Source organism: Bactrocera dorsalis, chromosome 2, assembly GCF_023373825.1.
Source record: "Bactrocera dorsalis isolate Fly_Bdor chromosome 2, ASM2337382v1, whole genome shotgun sequence".
In the NCBI taxonomy this organism is placed as follows: domain Eukaryota; kingdom Metazoa; phylum Arthropoda; class Insecta; order Diptera; family Tephritidae; genus Bactrocera; species Bactrocera dorsalis.
Window position 1 is genome coordinate 86,629,848 of NC_064304.1, and position 27,766 is coordinate 86,657,613.

At 34.7% G+C, this 27,766-nt stretch overlaps 6 protein-coding genes across 9 annotated transcripts; 2 read left to right on the plus strand and 4 right to left on the minus strand.

The window, feature by feature from the left end:
• Positions 1-148: 148 nt before the first annotated feature.
• On the minus strand, positions 149-2,048 carry LOC105223336 (zinc finger protein 436). Of its 2 annotated transcripts, XM_029549117.2 has the most exons (4): positions 1,906-2,048; positions 1,649-1,816; positions 1,150-1,583; positions 149-1,083 (listed from the first exon to the last, which is right to left on the minus strand). In XM_029549117.2, exons 2-4 carry the CDS (start codon positions 1,811-1,813, stop codon positions 213-215), a joined length of 1,470 nt encoding a protein of 489 aa, XP_029404977.2. In that variant the 5' UTR covers positions 1,814-1,816; positions 1,906-2,048; the 3' UTR covers positions 149-212. The 2 variants fall into 2 exon arrangements, with proteins under 2 accessions (XP_029404977.2, XP_011199350.2); XM_011201048.4 differs by having other exon boundaries at positions 1,649-1,918.
• Positions 2,049-2,294: 246 nt separating this feature from the next.
• On the minus strand, positions 2,295-5,376 carry LOC105223334 (protein asunder). The gene is made up of 6 exons (XM_029549116.2): positions 4,408-5,376; positions 4,052-4,344; positions 3,537-3,995; positions 3,313-3,482; positions 2,886-3,009; positions 2,295-2,828 (listed from the first exon to the last, which is right to left on the minus strand). Exons 1-6 carry the CDS (start codon positions 5,242-5,244, stop codon positions 2,615-2,617), a joined length of 2,097 nt encoding a protein of 698 aa, XP_029404976.1. The 5' UTR covers positions 5,245-5,376; the 3' UTR covers positions 2,295-2,614.
• Positions 5,377-5,652: 276 nt separating this feature from the next.
• Positions 5,653-8,675, plus strand: LOC105223335 (ATPase family AAA domain-containing protein 3A homolog). Its single transcript, XM_011201047.4, has 7 exons — positions 5,653-6,008; positions 6,207-6,361; positions 6,479-6,591; positions 6,657-6,863; positions 6,933-7,757; positions 7,822-8,020; positions 8,086-8,675. Exons 1-7 carry the CDS (start codon positions 5,801-5,803, stop codon positions 8,149-8,151), a joined length of 1,773 nt encoding a protein of 590 aa, XP_011199349.2. The 5' UTR covers positions 5,653-5,800; the 3' UTR covers positions 8,152-8,675.
• A 2,160-nt stretch (positions 8,676-10,835) lies between these two features.
• Positions 10,836-14,059, minus strand: LOC105223333 (uncharacterized). 2 transcript variants are annotated; one of them, XM_011201043.4, is made up of 5 exons: positions 13,734-14,057; positions 13,337-13,665; positions 13,022-13,267; positions 11,911-12,736; positions 10,836-11,853 (listed from the first exon to the last, which is right to left on the minus strand). In XM_011201043.4, the coding sequence occupies exons 1-5, from the start codon at positions 13,912-13,914 to the stop codon at positions 11,795-11,797; spliced, it is 1,641 nt and encodes a 546-aa protein (XP_011199345.2). In that variant the 5' UTR covers positions 13,915-14,057; the 3' UTR covers positions 10,836-11,794. The 2 variants fall into 2 exon arrangements, with proteins under 2 accessions (XP_011199345.2, XP_011199344.2); XM_011201042.4 differs by having other exon boundaries at positions 11,911-13,267; positions 13,734-14,059.
• Positions 14,060-14,349: 290 nt separating this feature from the next.
• Positions 14,350-23,101, plus strand: LOC105223331 (mitochondrial glutamate carrier 1). 2 transcript variants are annotated; one of them, XM_011201040.4, is made up of 6 exons: positions 14,350-14,595; positions 16,719-16,763; positions 20,927-21,061; positions 21,140-21,625; positions 21,690-21,830; positions 21,891-23,101. In XM_011201040.4, the coding sequence occupies exons 2-6, from the start codon at positions 16,720-16,722 to the stop codon at positions 22,036-22,038; spliced, it is 954 nt and encodes a 317-aa protein (XP_011199342.1). In that variant the 5' UTR covers positions 14,350-14,595; position 16,719; the 3' UTR covers positions 22,039-23,101. The 2 variants fall into 2 exon arrangements, with proteins under 2 accessions (XP_011199342.1, XP_011199343.1); XM_011201041.4 differs by having other exon boundaries at positions 14,350-14,590.
• A 1,283-nt stretch (positions 23,102-24,384) lies between these two features.
• LOC105223330 (solute carrier family 35 member F6) lies at positions 24,385-27,399 on the minus strand. The gene is made up of 5 exons (XM_011201039.4): positions 27,256-27,399; positions 27,098-27,192; positions 26,824-26,971; positions 26,540-26,693; positions 24,385-25,730 (listed from the first exon to the last, which is right to left on the minus strand). The coding sequence occupies exons 2-5, from the start codon at positions 27,154-27,156 to the stop codon at positions 24,937-24,939; spliced, it is 1,155 nt and encodes a 384-aa protein (XP_011199341.1). The 5' UTR covers positions 27,157-27,192; positions 27,256-27,399; the 3' UTR covers positions 24,385-24,936.
• Between the last annotated feature and the right edge of the window lie 367 nt (positions 27,400-27,766).

A 27,766-nucleotide genomic window follows, 5' to 3' on the forward strand; every position in this document is an offset into this window, starting at 1 on the left:
GATGGATTTATATCGAAACCATTGGAACTTGTCAAGGTCTTACTTATTCTAGTGTTGCATCGCAAGTCTTAAATCGTCTTCTCAGATTAATCACTTAGAGCTTAGTTAGCAATAAAAAATTTAGAACTATTTGAGTGACACTTTACACGTTTTTTTATTGCCTTTAACTGCAACCGTGATATTAAATATTTAAATACTTTTTCTTTCCGAAATTACTCGCATGTATCAAGTTTAATTGCTTTATTTAATCGGCATTTCGCGTATGGATCGTTTTCGGCATCAGGTGGTGCAGCATGATTATTTGTTATGCGGTGAGTTTTGAGCGCTGTTCCACTTATAAAAGCCTCATTGCAAATATTGCACTTATAAGGTTTTTCTCCGGTATGTCGACGCATATGAATACGCAAGTCATTCGATTGTGTGAATGATTTATGACATTCCGAACATTTGTACGGTCGTAGTCCAGTATGTATACGCATATGTCTCGATAATTTATTTGGTCTTGTAAACGATTTTCCACAAATAGTACATACATGTGGCCTTTCCCCAGTATGTTGTCTCTTATGTACCACTAAATCCTGACGTCGAGGAAAACCCTTTTGACATTCATCACATTGGTATGGCTTTTCACCTGTGTGTCGGCGAATATGTATCACTAAACTTGCTTGAGCGAAGCTACGACCGCAGTGAGGGCATATTCCACGCTTGTAAGTTTTTTTCGTTTTTGCAGTGTCAGTGGGATTTGTATCTGAGTCAGCATTATTTGCAATCGTAGTCGCCGGGTGCATGGCTCTTAGATGTCGCTCCAAGGCAAAGGGTCTAGCAAAAGTACGTGGGCAATGGTCACATTGTATTGGCTTATCCTCAGTAGGTTTTGGCGCAATAGCAGCAATACACTCTGGCGGCACATTTGTATGTGCTGTTTGTATATGTTTTTCCAACGTTATATTTCTGGCAAAAACACGTTCACAATGAGGACACTTACGCCAGTTGGTTGTGACAAATGTTCCTAGGCGAGAGCCGATAGCGAATCTTGCTTGCTTTTTCGCAACAATGTCAGTATTTTGGGTTGTTCTTTTATGTCTTCCGATTAGAAAAGAAATAAATTTGATTAAAAACTGATTTATAAAAATTCAAGAGAATCATTACTTCCTATTGTTAACCTGTTCTACTTGTTCTGTAACTTCTTCAATGTTTACCGCTTCAAATTTTACAAATTGAAGCTCATCGTCCACATAAGTTTCACTTTTGTTTTCAATAGAAACCTCGTCATCGCTTCTTTCCTTATCTACATCTGCAACATCTTCCTCATTATTATAGTCGTCAAGTAGATATTCTGTCTCTAATTCTTCGACATTTTGACTATCTTCATTATTTGTTGTGTCATTTTTTAATTCAGTAATAACAAACGATTCTACATCTGTTTTCAATTTTGCAGGAAACGACTTTTGATATTGCCTTAACAAAGTTTCTGACCGTTCCAATAAACAAATATAATCGTAAGCACTTAGAAGTTTTAGGGTACAATCTGCACAGATGCGATTTGGTAATGTTTGACCCCCACATTGATTGATCGCCTGCGTCTGAAAGAACAGATTAACATATTAGTAACATAAAATGAAAGCGTAAGCGTTATTATTGTTTTTACTTGAACATTAGTAGCACGTAGGAGTTGAGTAAATAAGCTATTTAAGACAAAAGTATCATTCCCGTATTCTACTTCGTCGTAGAGGGAGTTTGTGTCAGCAATGTTTTGTAAACAGGTACGACAAGATTCATCGCTAAGGGTCAAAACACTGTAGTCAGTATCCATTGACTAAATTTAATAAAATTTATTTAAAATTTTGGTTTAGAAATAGTTCACATTCGTGATACAAAAATAAGATACTATAGAGATGTGCTTACAAATATAAACAATGATCATATGTTGGATATGTTTATCGAAATTACTCAACATCTGAGTTTTAATAAAGTTGCTAAAAAGTTTATCATTACTAATTTTTGCTAAAATGTTTTTAACAACCGGTCTTTAACAATTAATTTAATAAAAGTGTTTCCTAAAATTATTAATGATGTGATAAATGCATCATATATATCATAAATTATGTGTATTGTAATCGATTGTAACATAGTGAAAACAATACCCGGTAACTTCATAAAAATGTAAAGTACGTTTTCACACGCATCGTGAATTATTTAAATCATAAGATAGCGAATTGCGATGACGTCATAAAAGGATGAATTATAAGAGGAAACATAGAAAACTATAATAAAAACACGTTAAATATTGTTTTGATATAAATTTATTATCTTCTGATTTTTTCGATATTATATGCGGACGTGAAAGGTAACGGTTAAAAGTTGTAAAATGTAGATAGTCGATCATTCTTGTATAACTAGCTTTCTTAATTTCGAAATTAATTAACCTGTTTTGAGTTTAGTTCAGTTTCAGTTTACAAACCATTTTTATTTATATGCAGTTATGTGTTTAACATGAAAGGATTTTGATTAAACACAGTTAAATTTTTAAATTTGCTATTGTTATAAGTCAACTCTTCAATTTATACATTTTTTATATCAAACTTTGTTTATTACTGATTAAATATTTTTGAGTTTAATTTCGAGAACCCAATTCTGATTTAATGACTAAGTTTTCGTCCTTAACGGCAGTTGTGGTGGAAGTTGTAGAGCTAGCATCTTTCTCTTTATTTCCGAAGTCTGGGTATAATTTTGCCACTTGTCCGGCGGGTGTACAAAGACGACCTGAAAAATCAACTCGTTTCGCAGACTGACTACGTTCGGTGCTAGTGACAATGTCCAAAAGGGATCTGTAAAGCCAAAAGTGAAATAGAAAATAATAGTAATTCCTTCCTAACATCTCATACCGTTGTCCACCACTGAGAGCACGTTTGTGGGCTTTATGCACTCCGATGCTACTACTGCTGCTGTCCATTGAATGCGGAGGCGACATGGGGGAATCACGCATTACAGCTTTAGTAGTTGAGTCACCTACAATAAAAATTATATTAATTACATTAGTGTGATAACCTACTGTTCATTAATCTAACTAATTACTATTTAATTTATTTACTATGGTACTGAAAGCAATCCATTCTTAAAAAGATATCTTAGTAGAACTAGTACCCTTTATAGTGCTGTTATAATTACAATTACATTTTTGAAACATTTTTTAAATGTAAAATACACTAGTTTAGCAAAAGAGCGTTGTAGCATAGATATTTTTTATTTATATAATATAATTATATAATAATATAATATAATTTTCGATAATAAAAAAAACGTTTTACTTACGGCTTCCGTCATTTTCTGTTTTAACTGTAGCATCTCCACAGGCAGCGCGCACATTTTGCACACTCTCTAAAATGACTTTGTGATGTGGGGTTGTTGCATAGGCACGTATCAACAGTTCTAATTCGGCACATAACAACTTGTACTGATCACCCTTTTTTGATCCTTTTAACCTAAAAAAATATATTTTGATTCTATATTTCTATTTTTGTTAATTAAAAACTAACCGTCCAACACCCATATTTGGGAATGGTAGAGGTTCCCCTCGTGACGCAGCAGTGTAAAGCTCAAAAATATATTGTTGACATTGCGCCTCATCAGCTTTATCCATATCTTCTTTGCTAATTTTGCGTAAAAAAAATGGCACCCAGTTAAGGTTTCGCTGTAAATTAAATATTAAACTGGAGTTAAGTGTGAGTGGAAAATAGCGTGAGCGTCGTTGAAGTCGGTCGCGAGCTTTGCTCAGGTTTTCCTCAGTCTTCGGCTTCACTTTGAGTGGTACAAAGCGATGGGCTTTAATAAAAGATGCAAAATCAGATATACGATAATCGGTTACACGTCCACCTGGTCCTTCTGATATTGACGGTAGGTCTTCAAGACAGGAACGTGTGATTTGTAAAGCATGTATGAAGATTTCACCACCACGTGCCGAGAGTAAATGACTAGTAGTTTTTCCACCAGTTTTTCTATAACAATGTAAATCAAACAATATTCCCAATAATTGAAAAAGTATACAATATACCTTGGCATTTCAAGTAACACTGAACGACCATTTAATAAGAATGTAATGAGACAAGCGCTTGGCCGTGATGTGACATCAACCGGAGTTACACGATGTTGAGCTAAACATGGTTGCATATCGGAGGAGCCACAACCTCTAGGAGTGCACCACTTCAAAGTAACGGTTTCGTATTCAGCTCCTTCTTTACGGCTTGTAGGTAATAGGGCTTCACTGCCACATATAGAAGTATGGGCATTTCGAGCATGTAAAATCTCTACATCATAATTTGCGCTAGAATTGGCGTTTTGTTCTTCCTGCAGATAAAAACATATTAATAATAACTCATACATATATATATAGATATTACATATTCATACTTTCATGGGTATTCCAGTTACTGTAGTGCTTGCTAAGTCATAATGGCTCATAATAAGATGTGTTAATTTATTTGAAATATTAGGTGCACTAGTAGTGTGAATTTCAGTAAATACTCCTGGCGCAAATTCCATCTTGGCGCGGTTTGTCACAAGTGACTCAAGACCCTGAGGTACAACATTTATAATTACGAAATGACTGAGGTCAATGTTTAGCATTTTGCGTTGTTTATCAGCTAATTCATTTTGCGCTTTCACGACGTTACGGAATATATTTTCCAGGCTTAACATACTAGTGTTATCGCGTGCAGAAGTTATGCATATAACACGTCCCTTATTTGGTACCACATTTGGACTTCCACCTCTTTCGCGTTCTTGTAGACGTGCAAGCTGTGCTTCCGTTGGCTCCGTTAGTGCTTCTATAGCAGCACGTAAACCATGTATCACCGAAAATTCTGACGACATCGCTTCATCTTCTGGTGGAATGCCAACTAGTGCCATGGCATTTAAAACATGAGACATATTTTGTGTAGCCAGATTCCAAGTGTTGACAATGTGTGCCGCTGTGTCACTGACAATAAAACGAACTAATTTACCCCGTGGGAATAGGTCCCATACTATACGACAGTATTCTATAGAAGACTCCACTGAGCAAGTCCATAAGCTTTTGCTAAATCGAACATCCTCTCCAAAAGAGTTATTTGCCTCATTTAATCCTTCGGGGACAGTCGGTTTGCCTTTGAGTAATTCTACGGGAATGTAATCCTCGCTTGATATCCCAAAATATTGGGTATGATCTAGTACGAAGATTGTTTTCTGGTTAAGATCGTAAGCCGACATCTTTCAAACTAAAAGTAATCACTCTTATAAAATCAATTAATAATAAACAAGACTTCTGTCATTTCATAGCAATATTTTTCCACAGGTCTTTTATTTTATTTACAGTACATCAAATACACGCTTTGCTATCGACAACTTGTTTTCGATTTCGATCACTCGATTGTTAAATAAAAGTCGTAAGATTTATCGTTTTTTTCTTCAGTTCTCCTTTAGATTGCGATAATTCTTATTTGAATCTCAATTGGTGAAATTACAATTTTCACAATAAAATTTAAAAACATCAGAACTGTCCTGTTAATATATCGGCTTAATTTTTTTTTTAGATATTCAGTATAATTTTTACATTAATATTCCATCCCTAAAAAACTGTTTTGTTTAATTGATTATATCAGCTGATCATTTTTTGGCGAAGTCAAACGTGTATGAAGAAGAATTCGCCGCAATCATCACGTTTTTATAAATTGCTCTACGGAAGATTACTCCCAGTGAATGAGTATTTGATTCTACCACCATTTCTTTCAGTTGTATTAAGGTGAAAATATCATAATTTTTGAAAATGTCCTGGTTACTCGGAAGGAATAGAACTCAACAACCTCAAGAACAATTAAGTGTAGATGGAGCGGACCCAGAAGGTAAAACTGCGGGGAGTCGTAGCGGTGATGCCCAGCTCAGTAATGCAGAGAGAAAGGCCATGGAGGCTTATCGTTTTGATTCCTCAGCTTTGGAACGAGCTGCGGAAGCAGCTCGGCAATTGGAACGTTCAAGTAAGTAACTAACCATGCATTCTGCGAAAAGATGATCGTTCGCCGGTTGCATAACCACAAAGTGCTATAATTTCGTCATAAATATATATACATATGTAATAAGTATATGTATACGCTATGTATGTAAATAATTTACTTGTTTATAATAATAATTTTATGAATTTGAAATTTAATAATAAACTTTGATTATTTGCATAGAACATGCCCGCGAAGCTTTGGAACTTTCTAAGATGCAGGAATCGACAAGGCAGCAAGAATACCAGTTAAAGGTCAAAGAGTACGAAGCTCACATTGAGCAAGCAAAAGTGGAGCAAAAACGAATTGACCATGAGGAGCGACGAAAAACGTTACTTGTAAGATATTTTTTATGTATTAATTAATTACTAACTTTTTTTGGGACTATTAGGAACTAATTTGTATGGTTATCAAAAGATAGTTTTTTATATACTCAACTATTTATATGCTTGCAGGAAGAAACAAAACAACAGCAGTTGCGGGCTCAATATCAGGATCAGTTGGCAAGAAAACGGTATGAAGACCAACTAGCTCAACAACAGCGAGTCCAAGAGGAAAATCTGAAAAAGTGAATAAATGTTATTTCAGTTATATTCAGTATTAGTTATAAATATTTATGTTTATTATTAACAGGCAAGAGGAAAGTGTGGCCCGTCAAGAAGCCATGCGACGCCAAACCATTGAACATGAAATTGAGATGAAAGAAAAAAATCGACTTAAATTGCTGGAACATGAAATGCGTGTTAAGGCTAAGGTGGATCGTGAAAACCGCGACATAAACTTGGAACAAATACGTCTGAAGGCCCAAGAGCATCGAACAACTGTGCTTGAAGGCATACGGTAATTATTTTTAATTTTAAATTAATTGGTTTAAATAAAGGAATAAACAATTTATAAATTAATTTTTAGCACTGCTGGAACAGTTGTTGGCGCTGGAGTTGAAGCTATGCTCACTGACTGGGACAAGGTATTGACTGCAGCTGGTGGTTTATCACTGCTCGCATTGGGTGTTTACGCTGCAAAAGGGGCAACTGGTGTGACATCCCGTTACGTAGAAGCGCGTATAGGCAAACCAACATTGGTTGGTGAGACGTCGCGTTTTGCATTTCTTGATGCCATACAACATCCAATCAAGTATGTGCAAAAGTTGCGTTCTAAACCAGCTGACGCTTTAAAGGGTGTTATTTTAAATCCCAAGCTGGAGGAACGTCTTCGTGACATTGCTATTGCAACAAAAAATACGCGCGTCAATAAGGGAATGTATCGCAATGTATTGATGCACGGTCCACCCGGTACCGGTAAGACAATGTTTGCCAAACGATTAGCCGCCCATTCGGGTATGGATTATGCCATCATGACTGGTGGTGATGTAGCACCTATGGGTAAAGAGGGTGTCACTGCCATCCATAAAGTTTTTGACTGGTCACAAGCTAGTCGTCGCGGTTTACTACTCTTTGTGGACGAAGCTGATGCGTTCTTACGCAAACGTTCATCGGAACACATATCCGAAGATTTGCGCGCTGCTTTAAACGCATTCCTTTACCGCACATCCGAGCAAAACTCCAAGTTTATGTTGGTGTTGGCTTCCAATACACCCGAACAATTCGATTATGCCATAAATGATCGTCTCGATGAGATGGTCGAATTTTCACTGCCTGGCTTAGAGGAGCGTGAACGCTTGTTACGACTGTATTTTGATAAATATGTGTTACAGCCGGCTTCCGAAGGACACAAGTAAGTCATTAATAATAAGTCATAGTATATGAACAACATAAATAAATGTTTTAACTCGTAACAGGCGCTTTAAACTGGATCAATTTGATTATGGTGCTACTTGTACGGAGATGGCGAAAATCTGTGAAGGCATGTCCGGCCGTGAAATTTCAAAGTTGGGAGTCTCTTGGCAAGCAGCGGTTTATGCTTCCGAAGACGGCCTTTTGACCGAGAAAATGGTTTTGGATCGTTGTCATGCTGCTGCCCATCAACACAAACAAAAGGTTATTTACTATTCTTGTCTTTACACATTTAGATTTGTTACTAAAGGTTTATTCTTTCCAAACAGATGGCTTGGTTGTCCGAGCAAGAGCGCAGTGATCACAAATCTATTACCGGCGGAAATAGCACATAATTACTATAAACTAGCGTAGAGAAAATTATATTTCCAAACAATGCCGGCGCTAACTTCCTTTACAAAAACGTTTAATGGCGTCAATGCGTGATATGAGTGCGGTTGATTGAGTGGGCCAGCATTTAAAAAATATGATTTTAGTTTCTTTTTTTATGATCCATAAAGTTATGAAATAAGTAGATTAACGACACCCGCTTTCCGCAAAGCTTTGAGACTGTCCAACACTGTTCAAGGGCAATTACAAAAATTTCCTTGCATTTAAATTTGTACCTGAATGTGACAATACAGTATGTAGAGGATTTGCGGACATGTTGGTTTATGCACAACGCTTTTTATCTGAATATATATCAAGGCTGTTAGAAATTTATATTAAACTTCTACTTGATATAATTGGATGATATGTGTTCTGCTTTTTGACATAAATCTCTGTTACCTTTTAATCATATTGGAATGTTGATTTTGTTAAAAAATTAAATAAGAAAGTTAAATATACCTATGTATGTATGTATTTACATTACTTTAAATCTGTTGTTGTTATTACTTTATATTAGTGAAATTTTCCGAAAGTCTTTAGAAGATCCTAAAGAAAAGCTTCGAAAGTTAAATTAACGAGAAAAAACGTTAACTTCGGATGCACCTAAGCTATAATATCTTCCATGGGTGTTTGTAAGACAACTGTATGATATAGTAGGCCGATTGACTATAACCGCGTAAGCCAATAAGGAAGAAGTCTGATCGTCAGTCATCCGTACTATTTCGAAGTGAAACATTCAAACTGCGAAGAATTAAACAGGCGGTTCCGCAGGGTGGTGTCCTCTCCCCGCTACTGTTTAACTTCTATATTTCGAAACTCGTGCAACCACCAGAGGGGGTTTTATAACCTCGTACGCAGATGACTGCAAGATATTGACGTCGGGCAATGGAATCGATGGCATGTGTTCGAAAGTAAACAACTACCTCTCCGACCATTCTCGTTTCCTCACTGCACGAAACCTCACACTTTCCCCCACCAAATCCACAGCGACCATATTTACAAACTGAACGAAGGAGTATAGACTTGAACTTAATATTGCAGTCGATGGCATCAAAATTCCGACTGTCAAAAACCCTAAGATTTTAGGCGTAACCCTCGATAGTCTATGCTCCTTCTCCCCCAATACGACCGCATTTATTGCCAATATACAGAGCCGCAACAAAATCCTCAAGTCGCTAGCCGGCAGCACATGGGGAAAAGACAAAGAAACGTTGTTGGCAACTTACAAGGCAATCGGCCGGCCGGTCCTCAACTACGCAGCACCAATATGGTCGCCTGGATGCAGTGGTACGCAGATGAGGAAACTTCAGACCTGCCAGAATACAGCACTCCGGACCACGACGGGATGCCTCTTGATGTCTCCCATTGAACACCTCCACAGTGAAACGCGCATGCTACCTGTAAAGGAGCATAATGAACTCCTCTCCAGGCAGTTCCTGCTGGAATGTTTCCGTAGGAATCACCCTTGCAACCATCTGCTTGGAGCGGAACCGCCTCCTAGGAGCATCAAGAGGTCATTCCTCGACTACGTCGACGACCTCGATCAGTACGCCGACCGGACTTCGGACGCAACAGACTTTCGACAGGTACTGACCGCCATTCACATTGGAGCCATCAACACCTTCACCGACTCCCTTCCCGTGAATGGCGTTCTTAGAGTCAAACCACCACCTACCGCAGACGAAGAGCTCCAGTTGCCGCGAGAAACGCGAGTGACTCTAGCGCTACTTCATTCTGGATATTGTAGCAGGTTAAACTCCTACCTATCCAGAATCGACCCCGACATACCTAACGTATGACCTGCATGCAACGAGTCTCCGCATGACACTGGCCACCTCTTTGCATGCCCTACAAACCCCACTCATCTAACACCCTCCTCCCTTTGGTCCGACCCCGTCGAAACAGCACGTTTCTTGGGCCAAACCGTTAGACGATCTCGACGACAACGCAAACGACGCTTACCATCCTAATGGGGATTAGCAAGTCTGATCTGAACTATTGCTTCGGAGATGGTACTATTGCCTTGGACACTAATATCTGCTAAATTTCGTGAAGATATCTCGTCATAAAAAGTTTTTCATGCAAGGACTGAAATTCGTTGGTACAGTTTGCGTGGCAGCTTTATGCTTTAGTGTTCCGATATCGACGATTCCGACTAAAACATTAGTACCCGTATATACAGATAGATGGAGATATCTGAATCTGCTCACCTCGTCACTTGTATATAGTATACAGTTTATAGGGTTGGTGTTACAGATAACACCCATGAAATAATTTGAATGCTGAGTCCGTTCGTTCCGGTAACGTAAAACTGACTGTCATGGGAATGAATATTTTATAAGTTGTCTGACTTTTCTTTCTAGGTGTTTCGAGACAAATTTACTTTGTTCAGCATAAAATAAGTGTTGTTGTTGATGATGTAAAAGAGATTTGGAGAACGCTGACGCCTTAACTTTTCCAAGCTAGCTATAACTCCGATTTCTGATTTTTATGGGTCGTGTTCCAGCAGATCAGACGTAAGCAAGCAATATCTATAATTCCAGTAGTATAAAGGAGCACTGATTTATCCCGTCGCATAATATATTAACTAATTTCAGATGAGCAAACATACATATGTAAATATTTATAGTATAAAAATACACCACAAATATAGGGGAGTAAAAATAAATTTACTTAGCATATTTAATTTAACATTTAAAATGAAGATCATACAACAATAATTACAAAAAAGTACTTTCTCTTAAACGCTAAATGATATCAGTATCTGTATACTACTGCTGGTTTTAAATGTTAGAAGATACTAAGAAAAAATAAAATCGATAATTTACCGCTATAATTAGCATGAATTTGTCTTAATAAACTAGAAAATTTTAAATAGTTCAAACAAAATTACAAACCTAAGACTGAATTAAATTTTTATCTTACATTTAATATTTAATTCAACTAAACAAGAGTTTACAATAGATATTTGTTCGTAAAATGCGCTAATTTTAGCTGCCAATAATATGCATACATACATATTTATATACATAGATTGTTATACATATGTCTATTGCAACAGTGAGCAAAATGCGATATAATTTTGACGATATGAGGGCATAAATATGTTAAGTGTTATGCGCATGTATACAAGCAGGCAAGTTTATTTGATAGGAAACAAAACGTACGTTGGGAGCACCATAGGTGAGAACAGACTCAAATATTACAGAACCCTTTTAATACTATCACAGAAAACCGTGAAAACAGATCAGCTATGGAACCGTGACTTAAATTTAAAGACCTACTAAGGTCTACATGTACATATTTATATGTATAGTTAGTAGATACTAAATTCACTTTAGTTTTTTACGGATTTTCGAAGCTTTTTCTTAATTTATAATGGATTATCTTTACTGGGTATTTTGAAGGCTCCTGATAAGGGATACTATTTAAATAGCTGCATTTCCTTGCATTTCAACTGGGGCTGGTGTGTATGTGTGTTAATGTGCGCTTAATGAGATGTGTGCTTTTCTCTTGGATCGTGTTTTTTAGCTATTCGAATGTTAATGTGCACAGTGCAAATGCCGCTTATTATAAATACTTATTTATTAAACTATTAGTTTTTCTTGTCTAATTTCTAATTGCTTGTTCGCCTTGCTGTCGCGCTCCCGGATTGGAATAATCATCTTCTGTAAATGCAAATGTTAAAAGTGTGTAAGATTTTGATATTTTATTGAGTTAATTACCATCTTCATCTTCTTCGTTGTTTTCTTCCAATCGTAACTCATCGGGAAATTCCTTTCCTTGATCGCCTGCAACCTCATTGTTTAAATTATTGGTATCCAGCAAGTTGTGATTTTTAACCGCTATATCTCCTGCATCTACCGCGCCCGCAAGCCCCTCGTCATCATCATTGTCATCGCCTTTGGGCTTCTCCTCAACGTTGCCAGCCGGTTCATTTTTAACACCACCATCAAAGAAATTATTCTCTTCGTTGGCTGGCAAATTGAAATTTTGATCGTTTATGAACTCATTATCTTTGATTTCATGCGCACCGGAATCCTCGTTGGCTGCATTCGCGGCCGCAATAACCTTTTCTTTATTTGAGGCCTTCGGTTCCATTTCATTGATTGCATTTGCATATCTATTATTTTTTGCACCATCATTTCCGTGCTTTTGCACCTCTTCTGCCGCATTTACATCTGCCTCTTTCGCAAGGTCGGCCTTCAGGTTAGCATTGTCTTCCTTCAAAAGTTCCTCGAAATTGGCCGGTATAGGCGCTACATTCTCTGGTAATTTACGTGGGTTTGGTGGCATTGGTAGCGGCGGAAAGGCGCTACTAGTAGTAGATGTATTGTTTATTTCTTTAATTGGAGCATTTACTTCGAGTACATGTTGTTCGGATTTTGACGCTTCAGTAGTTGCTGCCTTTCGAGGTGCACTTAATGGTAAAATTAATTTGTTGTTACTCAATGCATCTGATTGGTTCGCCGGTGGCTGTCGTAGTTGATTCAATACTTTGCCATCACTCTCAGCCCCATCTGCAACTTTTTCGATTGGTTTTGGTAAAATCTGAAAATTTTCAACAGAATTTAGTATTAAGCTGCGGTTACTACGTGAAAGATAAGGCAGAAAGCCGCCAACACCGTCTAACCCAACACCACCAGCAACAATATCGCTACCAGCTTTTAAAATTACATTTTCATTATCATTCTCTTTATGCTCAACATTAGGTGCGTTAGAATTTGAAGCTATAGTTTTGTTAGTGGGCGAAATAGTTTGATTCGTATTTGTCGAAACAACTTCTTCCGTTTTGTTAGTTAGTTTAATATCGATGTGATATAAGCCGGCACTCACTGGAACTTGTTCATTAAAGGACTTCTCTATGCGCGTTCGTGGGCTTGTGTTGCGTAATGTATTTGGCGGATTCAAAGGTTTTTCGTTGTTACTTTTGGTCTCAGGTTTATAGTCACAGTGCTGCTCATATTGGGCGATTATGTGTTCCAAGTTTATAACTTTGCTTTGTAACTCTGCCGTTTTGCCAGACGCGTCCAGCAAAATCTCAAGACGTTCTTTTTCGGCAACAATGGAATTATATTTTTCCTACAATAATTAAATATGATGTAGAAATATTAGATTTTTAAAAAATATCTGTGTAAGATTTCAACTTACTCTCCATAATGTAATCTCCCCATTGAGTACATTTTTCTCTTTATCCGCCTCTGAACGCACAGATTGTAGTTTCTTTTCCAAAGCATTGGTATTTTCCATTAGTTCTTTCTTGCTTTTTTGGCATTCGGTAACTAGCTCATTATGTTCACTTTTCAATAACTTATGCACCTGTTGTAACTTATCATAGCGTAAGTGTATATCCATTTGTTCATTTGTTCGCAATATAGTCAGTTCTTTAAGTTTCTGTTCCAAATTATGCCGAGCTTCCATTTGTTCATTTCGCTCTTGTTCCAACGTTTTTTGTTGATTGTATTTTTGTTCCACCATATCTATAATTAAGTATAATATACATATTTAGACATTTGTAACAAAAACAAATTGTCTTTCTTTCACATACTTTGAAGTTGCTCATTTAGTTGTTCCTGTTGCCTTTCGCAACGTAAGCGTTGCTCGCGTGTCTCATCCAATTGTTGTTGAGAACTGTGAAAAATCGCCACCATACAAAGCATCGCAGTCAGTACAGCTAAGCACACAAAAAACCGGCAACGTCCTGTGCGAGCAAATCTTGTGCCAGTCATATTTCTGGAGGCGGTTCTTGTAAAATGCACTTTTATTAACAATTTTTTCCAAATATTTTGGAAGAACTACAGCTGAATTTTATTTTTCAGGTCTCCTGAATAGGAGATACAAATATACGTAAAACAATATTGCCACTTTGATATTGTAGAATTACAGAATAATGCCACATCTGTCTCATTATGTACAGTAAGTAGAATGAGATCGTAGTTTATTATCAGTCCCACTCAATTAGTTAAATGCATATGTATCAATTTATCTGAATAATCGCATTAGTTAAACGAATTGTAAATATTCTCAATCTTTTTATTTGGTTGACTGTTCTCAGATACAAGAAACTATTTTCATAAGGTGGTAGCTTTTATCGTTTGGCATTCCGATAAGAAATTTAGTCTGATAAGAAAATGTCAAAAAAGTATATAATATACTTGTCAAAAACATCTGTACAGTTTTGCACAGAATCCAATACGTGCGGTTGTTGGTCTGTGGGTGAAGATCGGTGTCAATTTTTACGAAAATTTGCATTTAATGTTCAGCTACAAAGTGTTATAAATATACAAAATTTACTACACAAAATAGTGACACCTAGCACTAATTTATACGCATAAAGCTAATAATTGTGCCACAAAGTATTTTGATTACCCCCACTTCTTATACATAAGTAAACAACAAATATCAGTAATGTAAGTAGCCAACAGGGCAGTCAGCTCAAAATCAACTTTTGGAAATACCTCGTTTGAAAAATCAATGTCTTTAGATTACCTACGGTACCGGTAACTTATATAAGCGCTTAACTAGTTTATGGCTTTTGACTACTATAGCTCACCTATATAGGGTATATCCAACGTACACCCAGGTCTACTTGCGAATTTAGTGTTTCATAAGTTATTTCTTAATTTTAAATTTGTTAATCATTTTTACACCTTTTAATCCAAGTTATATGTTTAAATACAAGTGTAATTAATCTATCTAGCTTCGATAAAGTAGTTTCTACCTATTCATGGCCGAAGTTTTAAGCTACATATTCGATAGGGCTAACAAAAATGTTTAGACGAATGCCAGGGAAAAATAAAACAGAACTTTACGAAATTATAGATTACTTCTGAAGTTAAGTTCCCGATGTCAACTTAAGTAATGATATTCTTGCTTTGTGCAGTAGTATCTATAAATTGTAAATTAGACTATTAAACAAGTAGTTCTTGGACGTAGACAGTTTTTGGCATCAGCTGCAAAAATATAATTAACCAAAACGATTTTAAATTGAAGGTATGCCTTCTTTTTTTACCGTTAAAACGTAATTAACATATTTTTTATTTTCGGATGGGTAACATTAAAAAACCTTTGACACCTCAAGTCCAACTTATTTTAATAAACGTGGTAGTTAAAACCAAGTACGTAATGGTATCATAATTTTGTACCTTCAGAAACATTAATAAATTTTGATAAAAAATTAAGTGTTCTTCATTCGTACACACAACCTCACATATAACTTCTAGGACAAATATGCATGTGAAATTAAAAACAAAAAATATTTATGATTTCCATTGTATCTACAAATATCCGATACGAATCCATTGGGTTTATACGTAGGTTGCCTTTTATATTTCGTGAATTGGCAACCCTACTGATACAATGTGGCAAATCACAACCTTGTGCTCTTTACAGTTACTTTAAATGTTCAGTTGTGTTCAATGGTGGATTAACGCATCAACAGTGCATCGATTTGACGATGGAGCTTCATCAATGACCAGTGTTTATCGATGGCATGGTGAATTCTATCGAGATCGTAGAGTACTCCAAAACGAGTCTCGTGAGGTCATTCAAAATCAGTTCTTACTCCAAAAACTATTGATAAAGATAGTCGTATAACCTATCGTAGATTGAGACAACTATAGGTATTGGTGGACTATTGAGTATTATCCACAAAATTTGTTGATCGCTCAAAAAATGGTCCTGTCGATTGGTCGAGAGAAATGTAAAAAAATATGATAACGGTGCTTCGAAACATGTCTATGACAACGTGACAGATGATGAATCATGAATTTATACAAAATATTCCCAAAACAACGCAGAACAGTAAATTCTGGGTAATACATAACCATTTGTTTGCCAGGTGTTTAGCAAGAATTTAGGAAAACCAATCACCGAAAATGGATCACTCTTCACCACGACAATGCCACCTCTCAGACATCGACTGAAACAACAGCATTTTTTAGCCCTTAAAACATCGATTTGATGAGTAATCTTGACATGGCACCGAATGACATCTTTTTATTCCCGTTCGAAAAAATAATTAAACTAAGAGGTCAATCTTTTTCGAGACCTGGAGAGGCGTTAAGATTACTTGTTTCGGAGATATCTCAATCAGAGTGCCAAAAGTGCTTTGAGAATTGGATCAAACGCATGATGATTTCGATTTCGAATTGGGTTTGTTCTCTAACCTCGAAATATAAAAGGCAACCTACGTGTGCACACACAACTTGTCTTATCAAATTTATGCATAGTGTAGTCATTAACAAATAGAAATAGCAAATAATAAATAAAAACCCATAATACTTGAAAAAGGCAAAGATAATAACACTTGTTTCGTATTTGAAAGAATCCGATTATATGCTATGTTATAGAAAAGTCCTATTACTCTAGTTAGGGTAAATAAACTCTGAAATTACAAATATATTACTTAGTTTGTATTCGGTATATAACATTATTGGCTGAATTGATAAGAGTAATATTTATATATATATATATGTATTTACTTACATAAAGCATTTCATACTAAAATTCGATTTTTTTTATCTAATTACAGAATGTCTCAACAAGCATTGCCACAACCGCAACAACAGCAATTTGCGTAAGTTATTTTTTATGATCAATTAGAAACCATTGGCGTCTCAATGAATTTTAATCAAACACTAATATATTTGTACCATGAAATACCTATAAACAATTATAACTCTTAACATCATAGAGTTGATGAATGTTGGGTTGACAACAATTTAGTACAATGTCTAAAAAATTAAAAGAACGTGTGATAAAATTTACGCGATCGGTTATATTTCCTGTCGTAGTATGTATGAACATTTTCGTGTGTTAAAAAATATCTCGATGAACTAAGATATTTATTCAACAATAAAACACCATTCTTTAGCATCGTAAAACCTGATATAGTAAAAATTCAGGTCGCTGTTCGCTCAATGATGAATTCTTTGAATTTGTCCAAAAAATCGGTAATTTTGCCAGAAAATATCTCGTACATATGTGTTTGAAAGATAGGACATGTTCGTCCTGTCACATGAGATATAGGCGTTCTTACTAACAAGAATCAATAATGGCGTAAAATTATTTTTGACTGGCCAAAGTATCAAATTAAATACTATGCGCCATATAGACCCAAGTTTCGATGAAAAAACGATTTTCAACAACTTTTCTATAATAAAGTTAGACAAATGTATGTATGTACATACCATGTAAACTATAACCCACTTAGTATGTATTTAAGTTCAGATTAAAGTTTTGTTTAAAATTTATATGAAAATAAAATACATATTCTGGTAAGCAATTCGAACATTAGAACATTGACAAAAAATATAATACAAGTATGTATACCTGTTAAGCCACTTATAATATGTTAGTCACATCACATACATACATATGCGCATGTATACAAATATTTTATAAATATAATATATACATGGACACACGCCCATCTGTATATTTTTAATAAGATGTATGCCAGAACATTTTTTAGCCAGAATCTAGTGTGTCTCTGAATGTCAAAGAAATTCATTAAAGACGAATATATACGAAATCGTGAAACCTATGTAATTTGTAAAATATACATACATATTTTTCATACAACACATTATATTAGGCACACGCACAAATATCTGAGGCTCTGTCTGCCGTTTTAATTTGCATACATGTACTATATATTTATAAATATTAATAATAACCCCTTGCCGTTCTTTCTTGTCTGCTCATCCTTCGTTAAGGTGCTTGTTTTTATTTAAATGAGAGCAGAAATACTTACATATCTAGTTGTATGCAGATGTACATACTCGTATACTTATATTCTTACATTTGAGAAAATGCGAGGATTATTTATTCTATTTGTTGTTCGCAAAAAACTGACACCCGTCAAGGTTGAAAATATTTAATATAAGAATATGTATGCACCCATATTAAGAATACTGTAATATATGTCAAACGATGCAATGAATGAGCATAAGTATGTAGATGTACATACATAAATATATGTATATGTATTAATTTTATTTGTACATATTTATTTATACTATGCGATTATAGTAATTCCACATTTCGGCTGGCTTCCAATTGGCTTCAACTGCTAATTCTTCATTAAAGCAAAAAAAATTAACTTCGGTTGTACTCTTCACACACGAAAAAGTTTCCATACAAGAATTTGTTTTTAATCGGCCAGTTTGTGTATACAATAGTTATCCGATCTTAATAATTTTTTTGAGATTGTATGGTTGCCTTGAGCAATGCCAAATTTCGTGAAGGAACCACAATTTGATTTTGATCTATCAGTTTATATGGCAGGTATATTTTATAATGATCACAACTGAACAATTTGTTCGAAAATTGTATAGTATATATGTACATACATATGTATGTATAGACAATGATCAATCTGTTTCGTAAAGATATCTCGTCAAACAAAAAAGTTTTTCCTGAAATCGGCGGTTCCGACAAAAGAGTAGCTACTTGGGTAAAAAAACGTGTGCTAAATTTCAGATCGATATCTCGACTGAGAGACCAGTTGGTGTATATACAGACGGACATGACTAAATAGATTTAGTTTGTCATACCGACGTTTCCCTTTGTGTGATAGAATCTTCTTGCTAAACTAAATACACACTGTCCAGGGTATAAAATGTAAGCACCATAATCGAGTGCTCGATATTATGCTGATAACAGTTGTTTACTTCAATATCTGTTTGTTACTCAGAGTTTGTTTGTGTGTACATATCCAATAAACAATTAAAATGTGCGAAATTCTATTTTTGCGAGTTAAGTCGTTTATATTCTGTCTATGTTGGTATGTATGTAAGTATGTGTATATTAAAGTTTGTATGCTAATATATAACTTAAAAGGTTTTCGGTTCAAAATATGTATTTGTTTATGCATTTTCTATTTGATTTTATAATTTATGTACATCTGCTAAACTTTGCTGGACGCTCTGTATATAAGCGCATTTATTGTTTAACCATAGCTCAAATTATAACACCGCCATGATATATACTTATGTATGTACATATATATATGCACTAATACAATTATAAAAATAAACAATTAAATTATTTTCAATTTTAAGCTTTCAAAATATCAATATTTGCTAGCGATAAAAATTTGTTACTAATTTATTGGGAATAATTGGCAATAAAAAGATAAGTAAAAAGGCGTTCGTGCGTTGCGAAGTACATACATATTGGAAAGATGTTAGTTTTTTCCAAAGCTACAGATCCATATATGTACATACACATACTTATATTAAAATCCGAATCATTTCTCACCTAGCCAATCACATAAGGTTTGTATTTGTCAACTGAATTCTTAAGAATTCTAAAGAGCATAAAGTTTATCCTTTCTTTTCCACGTGTAGAACAAAAGCGTTTCTCACAGTAGTAAAGACGAATGAACTTTTGGAATTGAAATTGTCTTATGAAAATAAGAATATGTAAAGATATGTACATACATATGTATAACAAAAAAAATTTGGTTCCTGGCATTTTATTCTAAATTGTTTGATTTGATTTTAGATTTTTTTTTCTACTAACATCATTTGTTTACTAGATTTCGCTGATAAGCGTGGCGCTTTTTACTTATTTGCACTCCACAGATTCTATTAGCTGCACAAGCGTCTAACAATAAATTGTTAAACATATGTTCATACATACATATGTATGTATAGATATTGTCTCGATTGATTTCAAAATTTGTTACGGACAAAAAAAATGCTGAAAGCGTCAATTTAAAAATAAACTGCTCATTAAAAATTATTAATTATATTTACATTTATACATACCCAAGTGAAGTATGTATGTGCATACATACATATATTAAATATTCGAATATAGAAATATATATATATTTTTTATTTGCAAACAAAAAAGTCGCCTGCCAAAGTATTTGCAATTATTAAACAGCGACTCACTGTGTGCGTAAACAACCCCGGGGCACGCGCTTAAAAATCAATTCTTGTTTTGAAAACAAATTGTTATAATTATTTTACGTTTTTCGTAGCACACTTATTGATAATAGAGACTATTTAAAACTTTTTTTTTATTGAATTCACACAAATAACGAAGATTTGTTAGGTCTAAAATTACACTGGTGGGGTCCAAACAGTTCATTACGGTATTTAGTACGTCAGTCGTACTATTTTTTCCTCAAATGGTGAGTGTTTGAAAAGAAATTACTCAGCCGGTCGGCATTTCAACAGTCTATACGCATACATAAAATAGTTACTGTATCAGTATAATGGCAGAGGGAATGGTTGATGCGACACCTTGTTACATGTGAGATGTACTTTTGCTATATCTGGATATCTGGGAAAGGATAGACTATTTTGTACCTAGGTTAGGCAGCCTTTAAGCTTTTTCTTATGCTCGTAATATATGTGACTAATACCGTTATATTTTTTTCATAAATAGAATGACCGCAGGGGAGTGCATACATACACATACATATGCACATATGTATATATACACACATAGACTTGAAAATAAAACAATTTTTAACTTTTTACACGGTTTTATTCCATTTAACACAATTCAACATTTTTTTGAGCTTAAATTATATTTACTGGATTTAATTTTTGCGAACAATCGACCGTGTAAAAACAGAATTAGATCCTTTGGACTCTATATTACATATGTACATCTATACATATGTACCTATGTACCTCTCACATTTCTACATACTTTTTTTTATAAAAGACTAACGGTAATACAATTACTAATTAATCCCACATTTTCTTTCCTTTTTAGCCTGCTGCCAAAGATTATCAATGGCGGCATCGCCGGTATTATCGGTGTCTCCTGCGTCTTCCCTTTGGATTTGGTCAAAACTCGTTTGCAGAATCAACAAGTGGGTCCGAATGGCGAGAAGATGTATAAAAATATGTAAGTGACAAACAATAATTAATTTCGTTAACTTTTTTAAATCAGTGTAAAAACGATTATTTTTGCTCCACTGTAAAGGTTCGACTGCTTCCGCAAGACATATCGTGCTGAGGGTTACTTCGGCATGTATCGTGGTTCGGGTGTCAACATTCTGCTCATTACGCCCGAGAAGGCTATTAAACTGACTGCTAACGATTACTTCCGTCACAAGTTGACCACCAAAGACGGACATCTGCCGATGAGCAGTCAAATGTTAGCTGGCGGATTAGCTGGTGCATTCCAAATCATCGTTACGACTCCTATGGAGTTATTGAAAATTCAAATGCAGGACGCTGGCCGCATTGCAGCACAAGCTAAATTAACGGGTAAAACGGTGGAGAAAGTTTCAGCAACTAAATTAGCCTCACAGCTGCTCAAAGAGAAGGGTATATTCGGTCTATATAAAGGTATCGGTGCGACCGGTGCGCGTGATGTAACCTTCTCAGTAGTTTATTTCCCGCTGTTTGCAACATTGAATGCGCTTGGCCCGCGTAGAAATGATGGTTCAGGCGAGGCAGTATTTTGGTTTGTATACGAAGTGAAGAGTTTGCAGTGGAAATATAAATATGTATTTATTATTAAATTGCAGGTGTTCCTTCCTATCCGGTTTGGCAGCTGGTTCATTTGCTGCGCTCTTTGTGAATCCATTAGATGTGGTGAAGACACGTCTGCAGGCCATTAAGAAAGCGGATGGCGAAAAGGAGTTTAAGGGTATTGTGGATTGTATTAGGTATGTGGTAGTAAAAAGAAATATTTTTTCATTGCTACTAATATTGTTGTTTTTATTTAGCAAAACCTTCAAGTACGAAGGTCCAACAGCATTTTTCAAGGGTGGTCTGTGCCGTATGATTGTGATTGCACCACTATTTGGCATTGCACAAATGGTGTACTTCCTTGGTGTAGCCGAGGCGATGTTGGGCATGCAAAAGAAGAACTAAACGCACACAGAGAAATAATTATGGTTACTTTAGTTGCTAGTGAAATATTAAATGAAGTTAAAAGATCATTATAAATTTAGCACTTAAAAAAGGCAGTTTAAGTGATGTTAGCAGATTAAAAAAAATACTACCAAACTGTAATCCATACATTCAGAATTGTATGTAATATATAAATAAGTATATGTCATGCATTTAATGAGTGCTGTCCATATATACTCCATGCATTAAAAAAAATGTTCAAATTGAAAAACATAATTGTGAGCGCAATATGTACGTAAATTGCGATTGTTGTTGGAAAAATGTGTCATATTTGTATGCATATGAATGTCATAAAATATACTTAAATTTAGCATTAATAATACAGTGAAAATAAAACGGTCAACTCAAATATGCAACCTAAAACCAGCACAAACATATGCTTGAACCAATTTACAGCTGAAAAGGACAGTCTACATATGCGTAGTCAACACGTTATTTTTTATCTACATTTATGTATGCACATACTTGTTTATTTGTATATAAATCATATACAGCTATGTACGTATATTTCTTATCTAAATATGTATGTGCATACTCTTTCGTAATTGCAAGCAAAAAAGCCCATTTGTGTTGAGTTCCACAAAATCTTACCATTACAATTAAAAATATGACAATAAACTGCAGCTGCTGTAGATGCATAGCAAATAAAAAATAACAACAAAACAGCTAAAATTCTATTAGCAAAAGTGAGAAAATTATGAATTTATAAATTAAACTGTATTAACTATAATGCTAAAGTATACACTATATATATGAACATACTATTAAGCGAAATTTCTTGATTTATATTGGCTTTATTTTAAATTGAGCGCTTTTGTCATCTGCTCAGAGCTATAGATATCAAAAACCATAGTATTTCTTGCAATTTAATACCCTTGCTTTTTTATCATTGTTGTTTTTTATGTGTATACGTACATATACAGTCAGTGCAAAGTTAATGTGGCTTAATGTGCATAGGAGCAAATAATATTGCTGCTTTAAAAGTAATTTCGTTTAAATAAATAAATATTGTGATTGCCTCATATGTGTATTAAATTATATAATGATAAATATAAATAAAATTTTGTGTTTAAATATGTACAAATATAAATTATTTCCATACCAATGTATAGCTTAATAAACAGTCTTCTTCGTTGTTACAAATTTTTTAAGAGGTGTACAACACTACAATATTTTTCATTTATTTTTTTTTGTTATTTTAGTGGAGATTGGCTGTCGGATCAGAGTCGTGGCATTTTTGATTTTGATTTTTTTCTAATCAGTGTGGGCTGAATTGCTTTGAGGCAATGTTTTGCGAGGACACTTACCTATTCTACTTACCAATCCAAATAGGTTTGTAGAAATTAAACCCACTGTTGTAACACCAATCTCCGTATAATCCGACCACTTCCACACAGCACGTTTCCTGGGCATCTCGTTAGATGATCTCGACGACAGTTAACTTGCGCTTTGCCACCCAAACAGAATCTGGAAAGCCGTTGCAATAAAACCAACAGGCGTGGTTTAGATGATTTCATTCGATTACTCGGGTTTCGTTCGAAAAAGTGTTCGGTTTTGTGACCCAGTGGATTAAAGCATTTAAAGCGACAGTTAAGTTAATTCGTGTAAAACAAGGCTTAGTTAAAATATTTTATTTTTTTTTATTTTTTAAATATTATAAAAAAATAAAAAAAAAATATAAAAATATTAAAAAAATGCGACCATGAGATTTATTACACTGAAGCGTCTCCTGAAAAAGTTGAGTTTTTGGTGCCTTTCATAACTCATAGCTAGATCATCTGGAATTAAAGTTATATTGTTAGATAATTGCTTTGCATAGGTAACTCGAGTTTGTTTTTCGTAATTTCAATATTTCACTTTTTGGAAAAACTTTGAAAAAAAGGGCGATTTTGAAAACGAAAATAATAAAAAAAAAACTCCTGCGTTATCTCGTAAATTATGTATACCATAGTGTTCAAACTTTCGAAATGATCGGTGCACTAGTTTATAAGTTATGAGTAGCGCCGACTTTGAAAACGTGAGTTGTGGGGAAAACGGTTTAATGTCCTGAAATCGCAAGATAAGTATAAAAATAGCCATAACTTTGGCAATTTGCTACAAAAGAATTTAAAAAAATTAAAGGCCCTACTACCATCTTAACGCATATTTCTTTACTAAGTAGTTTGCGAGTTTACAAACAAAAGTTTACGGATTCGTATTGGTGAACAAGTCATTGAAATTGTCTTTGTTGTAACATTAATATAAATATATCTTCTTTAAATACTTACACGCATATTCTCTCTTCTTTAATAGAAATTATACAAAACATTTATCTACCATTCTTCTCAATAAGTTTATTTTCAAATAATTAGTAATTTACTTATTTTTAGTCAAATATCGCCTAATTTCTCTCTCCAACAGTCAGATAAATCAGTTACATTTTTTACATATTAAATATTTCATATAATTTAGCTGTGACACCAACAACTTGAGCACGTAGTGCAATTTTTAATAACTACATAAAACTAGGTAGAAAACTAGAATTTTTCACGAAGCTTTATATGTAAATGTTATTAAAGGATTTCAGGGGGTAGAAGATGTTTCAGTTATTGTCTCATCGTACGTTAGGTTGTCACACTAAGTAAATTAAATAAATTTGTATATAAGTAAATAAGCAGAAGAATTTCAAATATTGTTAAATAAACTGCAAAAATTATTATTATTCTATATATATACATATATATGTATGTGTATATGTTTGTCAGTAGTCATGTCAGTTTCGCTCTCCTTCGTGCTTTTAACTATAAATTCTTGAAATGTTTACTCTCTTACATCGGCATATCACAACAATGCGTTACTCGCTATATCAGTTGCGGTCATTTAAATAACATCCGCAGGACGGTTCGTCGATACACCAGGTTCTGCGCTGTCATTGACTGTTTCATTGCTTAGGTCTGCATATCGTCCACGCATCAAACGAGCTATTAGCGATCTGTACCATTCAATAAATATCGCATTTCGATAAGCAATTGTGCCCATTTCCAGTATTATGAAGCCCATTAATGTTATTAGATTGAACCATTCCCATTCCAACATGAAGGCCATCCACCAAATGAGTAGCACACGTAAGCCATCGGCCAGTAGTCGATTCGCTGATGATGAATACTTCACAATCGTTAATGAAGCAAAATTATAACAAGCACTGGAGATCACAAAAATTATTAAAGGCGCCCATAATGTTGGATTACTGCGGAGTTGCGGTATAATATCGCCAAGATCGTCGAAAACGCCTCGGCTGTTATGGTTAAGTGGTACTGGTGATGGTAAGAAATTTAGACATACGCCCAGCAAAACAGTGATTAAGAGACCGAAGATGCCTTGCCAACCTGTAGCCAACAAGGTCGGTATATCCGTTCCTTTAAGACACTTTTCATCATACACAAATTTAGCAGCGTGGAAAATTTGTGCGAAAAGTACGAGTAAATTACCGGTTAATACTGCATTGCTATCCCAGTTTGGTAATAAAATGCGATCATATGCGACGCGTTGTACATCAATAGATACTATTACCAAGATACCGCAACTGATGGTGAACATAGCCATCCAGTGACGTGCAGTCAAAGTTTGATTAAGATGTATGGCACCAAATATTCCAACAAATATTAGAGCGGAAACTGTAATTATACATTTGCACATATTTAGTTAAAAATAAGAAAAATTTGTCAATTATAAAATTAATCAAGAAACTATAATACCGTTCATAGAAACAGTTTTAATGTATAAATGGACAATATGTTCGGAGATTGTAACAATGCCTTTGGAAAATATCCATGCTAAATCTTGGTGATTCATTGTCAAATAAAAAGTTTTTCATATTAGAACTTGAGTTCAATCGGTCAGATTGTATGACAGCTTTATGCTAAGGTCCGGTCTAAACAATTTCTTTAGAATCGTAAAGACACCTCACCAAAGAATGTTTTTTACACAAGAACTAAGTGTTGTTGTTGCCTCAACAGCAAAAAACATCCCTTAAGTGATTTGGAGGAATGCTGCCCAGTTGACACTACTACTACTTGGCCGAATAAAAATCCACATCTTTCCCGGTTACATAGACCCGACTGTCGGTGGAACGACCATACAAGAACTTCATGAGCAGATTTTTTAATATGAAAGGGTGCGGACAAAATTTTATAACGATATCTCAAACAATGAGAGACTAGTTCGCGTATATACAGACGGACTCACGAACAGAGAGACGGACATGGCTAAGTGGCTCAGCTCATCACGCTGATCATTTATTTATATACATTCTTTTTAGGTGTTACAAACATCTTAGTATACCGTGTACCTACTTGACGATTTGGTAATTCAAGAAGGGACTGATAGTACAGTATATCTCATGTAAGGTACTTTCCCTTCAGAAATAGGTATATACATTACATTATTTTCTAATAATTTGAAGTTTAATCTACACCTTACTCACCCCTTAGCATTTGAAAGCTGGACACATATGTTAAATAGAGCCCTGTTAACAATATAACAGAAGCTATTACATCCAATGCAGCTGGCAAAAACAATTGCAGCGGTGAGAATTCACGTCCGCCTCGTGTTAACACATTTTCACCTTCAGCACCCGTCTAGAAAATTTATTTTTGTTAAATTATAATCGCATCTTCTTTAAAATAACGAAGTCTCTTATCACCGCCACTCAATCGTATTACTGATTACATCCATACATTTAATTATACATATATGTTGACAACTTACACCGCGCCGTTGAAGAAAAAAATATGCAGCTTTGTAAAAGACGAAGCAAAGAAATTGTCCTAAGAACATGAGGGCAGTTTGAACCACTGGATGTTGGAAACGACGCCATTTTCCATCGCTGCATTCGCCTTCCAAGGTGTCACTCCATCTAAACAAAGACAGTTTATATATACATATACATATATATTATTTAGGTCCCTAAGGTTTAGGTAACGATAAAGAAGTTCAATAACTTATACAATTTACGCAGTTATACTATAAACTATGCACTTACTTTAATAGTAGAACGTTCAAAGCTCCTGTACAAACGTATAGTAGTGGTAAATACATCATCTTCTCCTGCGATGCCGGTCGTTTAAGTAATTGTACCTATGTATTTCGCAATAATTAGCAATAACTCCGCTTTGTAAAAATTTGCTCTAATTTAATTACAATTTTCTTATTTTTCGTTCTGGGTTTTCTTGACTGCTCTCTTGCAGTATTCGGAAAATAAAAGTCAGGAGAAGAAAATAACAATGCAAAATAAAAACAAGAAAACAACGACTAGGCAACAACAATTTGCAGAGATATTTATTTTTACAAGAGTTGCCACTTTAAATGCAGAGAAACAACAGGGATGCATTAAACTGCGAAATGTGAATAAATGCATTCAGTTCACAATGAAAAGAATATTTACCATATATAAACGGAAACGGAAACAAAACATATTTTCAAATTTTCATACTAGTAAAAGTTGGAACTATTTATTTATTTTAAAATTTTATGTTCCAGGAACTATCATAAGGCGTATTTTTTGCCGGTAAATTACTTTATAAAAGTTAGAACACAATATAATTAAAAAAAAATTCGTATTGACTTGACAGACATTTGCGACAAAAAATAATTATTTTTGAAGTAATGGCTGTTTGCGTTGATCGAGTTCCAACCGAAGCTCCTTGCGGCG

Coding starts and splice junctions, on each gene's coding strand:
- LOC105223331 (XM_011201040.4), top strand. CDS start 16,720: ATGTCTCAACAAGCATTGCCACAACCGCAACAACAGCAATTTGC. Junction 16,764..20,926: donor CCGCAACAACAGCAATTTGC/GTAAGTTATTTT, acceptor TTTCCTTTTTAG/CCTGCTGCCAAAGATTATCA. Junction 21,062..21,139: donor GAGAAGATGTATAAAAATAT/GTAAGTGACAAA, acceptor TCCACTGTAAAG/GTTCGACTGCTTCCGCAAGA.
- LOC105223335 (XM_011201047.4), top strand. CDS start 5,801: ATGTCCTGGTTACTCGGAAGGAATAGAACTCAACAACCTCAAGAACAA. Junction 6,864..6,932: donor ACTGTGCTTGAAGGCATACG/GTAATTATTTTT, acceptor ATTAATTTTTAG/CACTGCTGGAACAGTTGTTG. Junction 7,758..7,821: donor CCGGCTTCCGAAGGACACAA/GTAAGTCATTAA, acceptor AACTCGTAACAG/GCGCTTTAAACTGGATCAAT.
- LOC105223330 (XM_011201039.4), bottom strand. CDS start 27,156: ATGATGTATTTACCACTACTATACGTTTGTACAGGAGCTTTGAACGTT. Junction 26,972..27,097: donor TTGAACGTTCTACTATTAAA/GTAAGTGCATAG, acceptor GTCTTTGTTTAG/ATGGAGTGACACCTTGGAAG. Junction 25,731..26,539: donor CAGCTTTCAAATGCTAAGGG/GTGAGTAAGGTG, acceptor GTATAATTACAG/TTTCCGCTCTAATATTTGTT.
- LOC105223336 (XM_029549117.2), bottom strand. CDS start 1,813: ATGGATACTGACTACAGTGTTTTGACCCTTAGCGATGAATCTTGTCGT. Junction 1,584..1,648: donor TACGTGCTACTAATGTTCAA/GTAAAAACAATA, acceptor CTGTTCTTTCAG/ACGCAGGCGATCAATCAATG. Junction 1,084..1,149: donor GAACAGGTTAACAATAGGAA/GTAATGATTCTC, acceptor TCTAATCGGAAG/ACATAAAAGAACAACCCAAA.
- LOC105223333 (XM_011201042.4), bottom strand. CDS start 13,914: ATGACTGGCACAAGATTTGCTCGCACAGGACGTTGCCGGTTTTTTGTG. Junction 13,268..13,336: donor GGGAGATTACATTATGGAGA/GTAAGTTGAAAT, acceptor TAATTATTGTAG/GAAAAATATAATTCCATTGT. Junction 11,854..11,910: donor CAACGAAGAAGATGAAGATG/GTAATTAACTCA, acceptor TTGCATTTACAG/AAGATGATTATTCCAATCCG.
- LOC105223334 (XM_029549116.2), bottom strand. CDS start 5,244: ATGTCGGCTTACGATCTTAACCAGAAAACAATCTTCGTACTAGATCAT. Junction 4,345..4,407: donor TAACTGGAATACCCATGAAA/GTATGAATATGT, acceptor TTTTATCTGCAG/GAAGAACAAAACGCCAATTC. Junction 3,483..3,536: donor CCAAATATGGGTGTTGGACG/GTTAGTTTTTAA, acceptor ATATTTTTTTAG/GTTAAAAGGATCAAAAAAGG.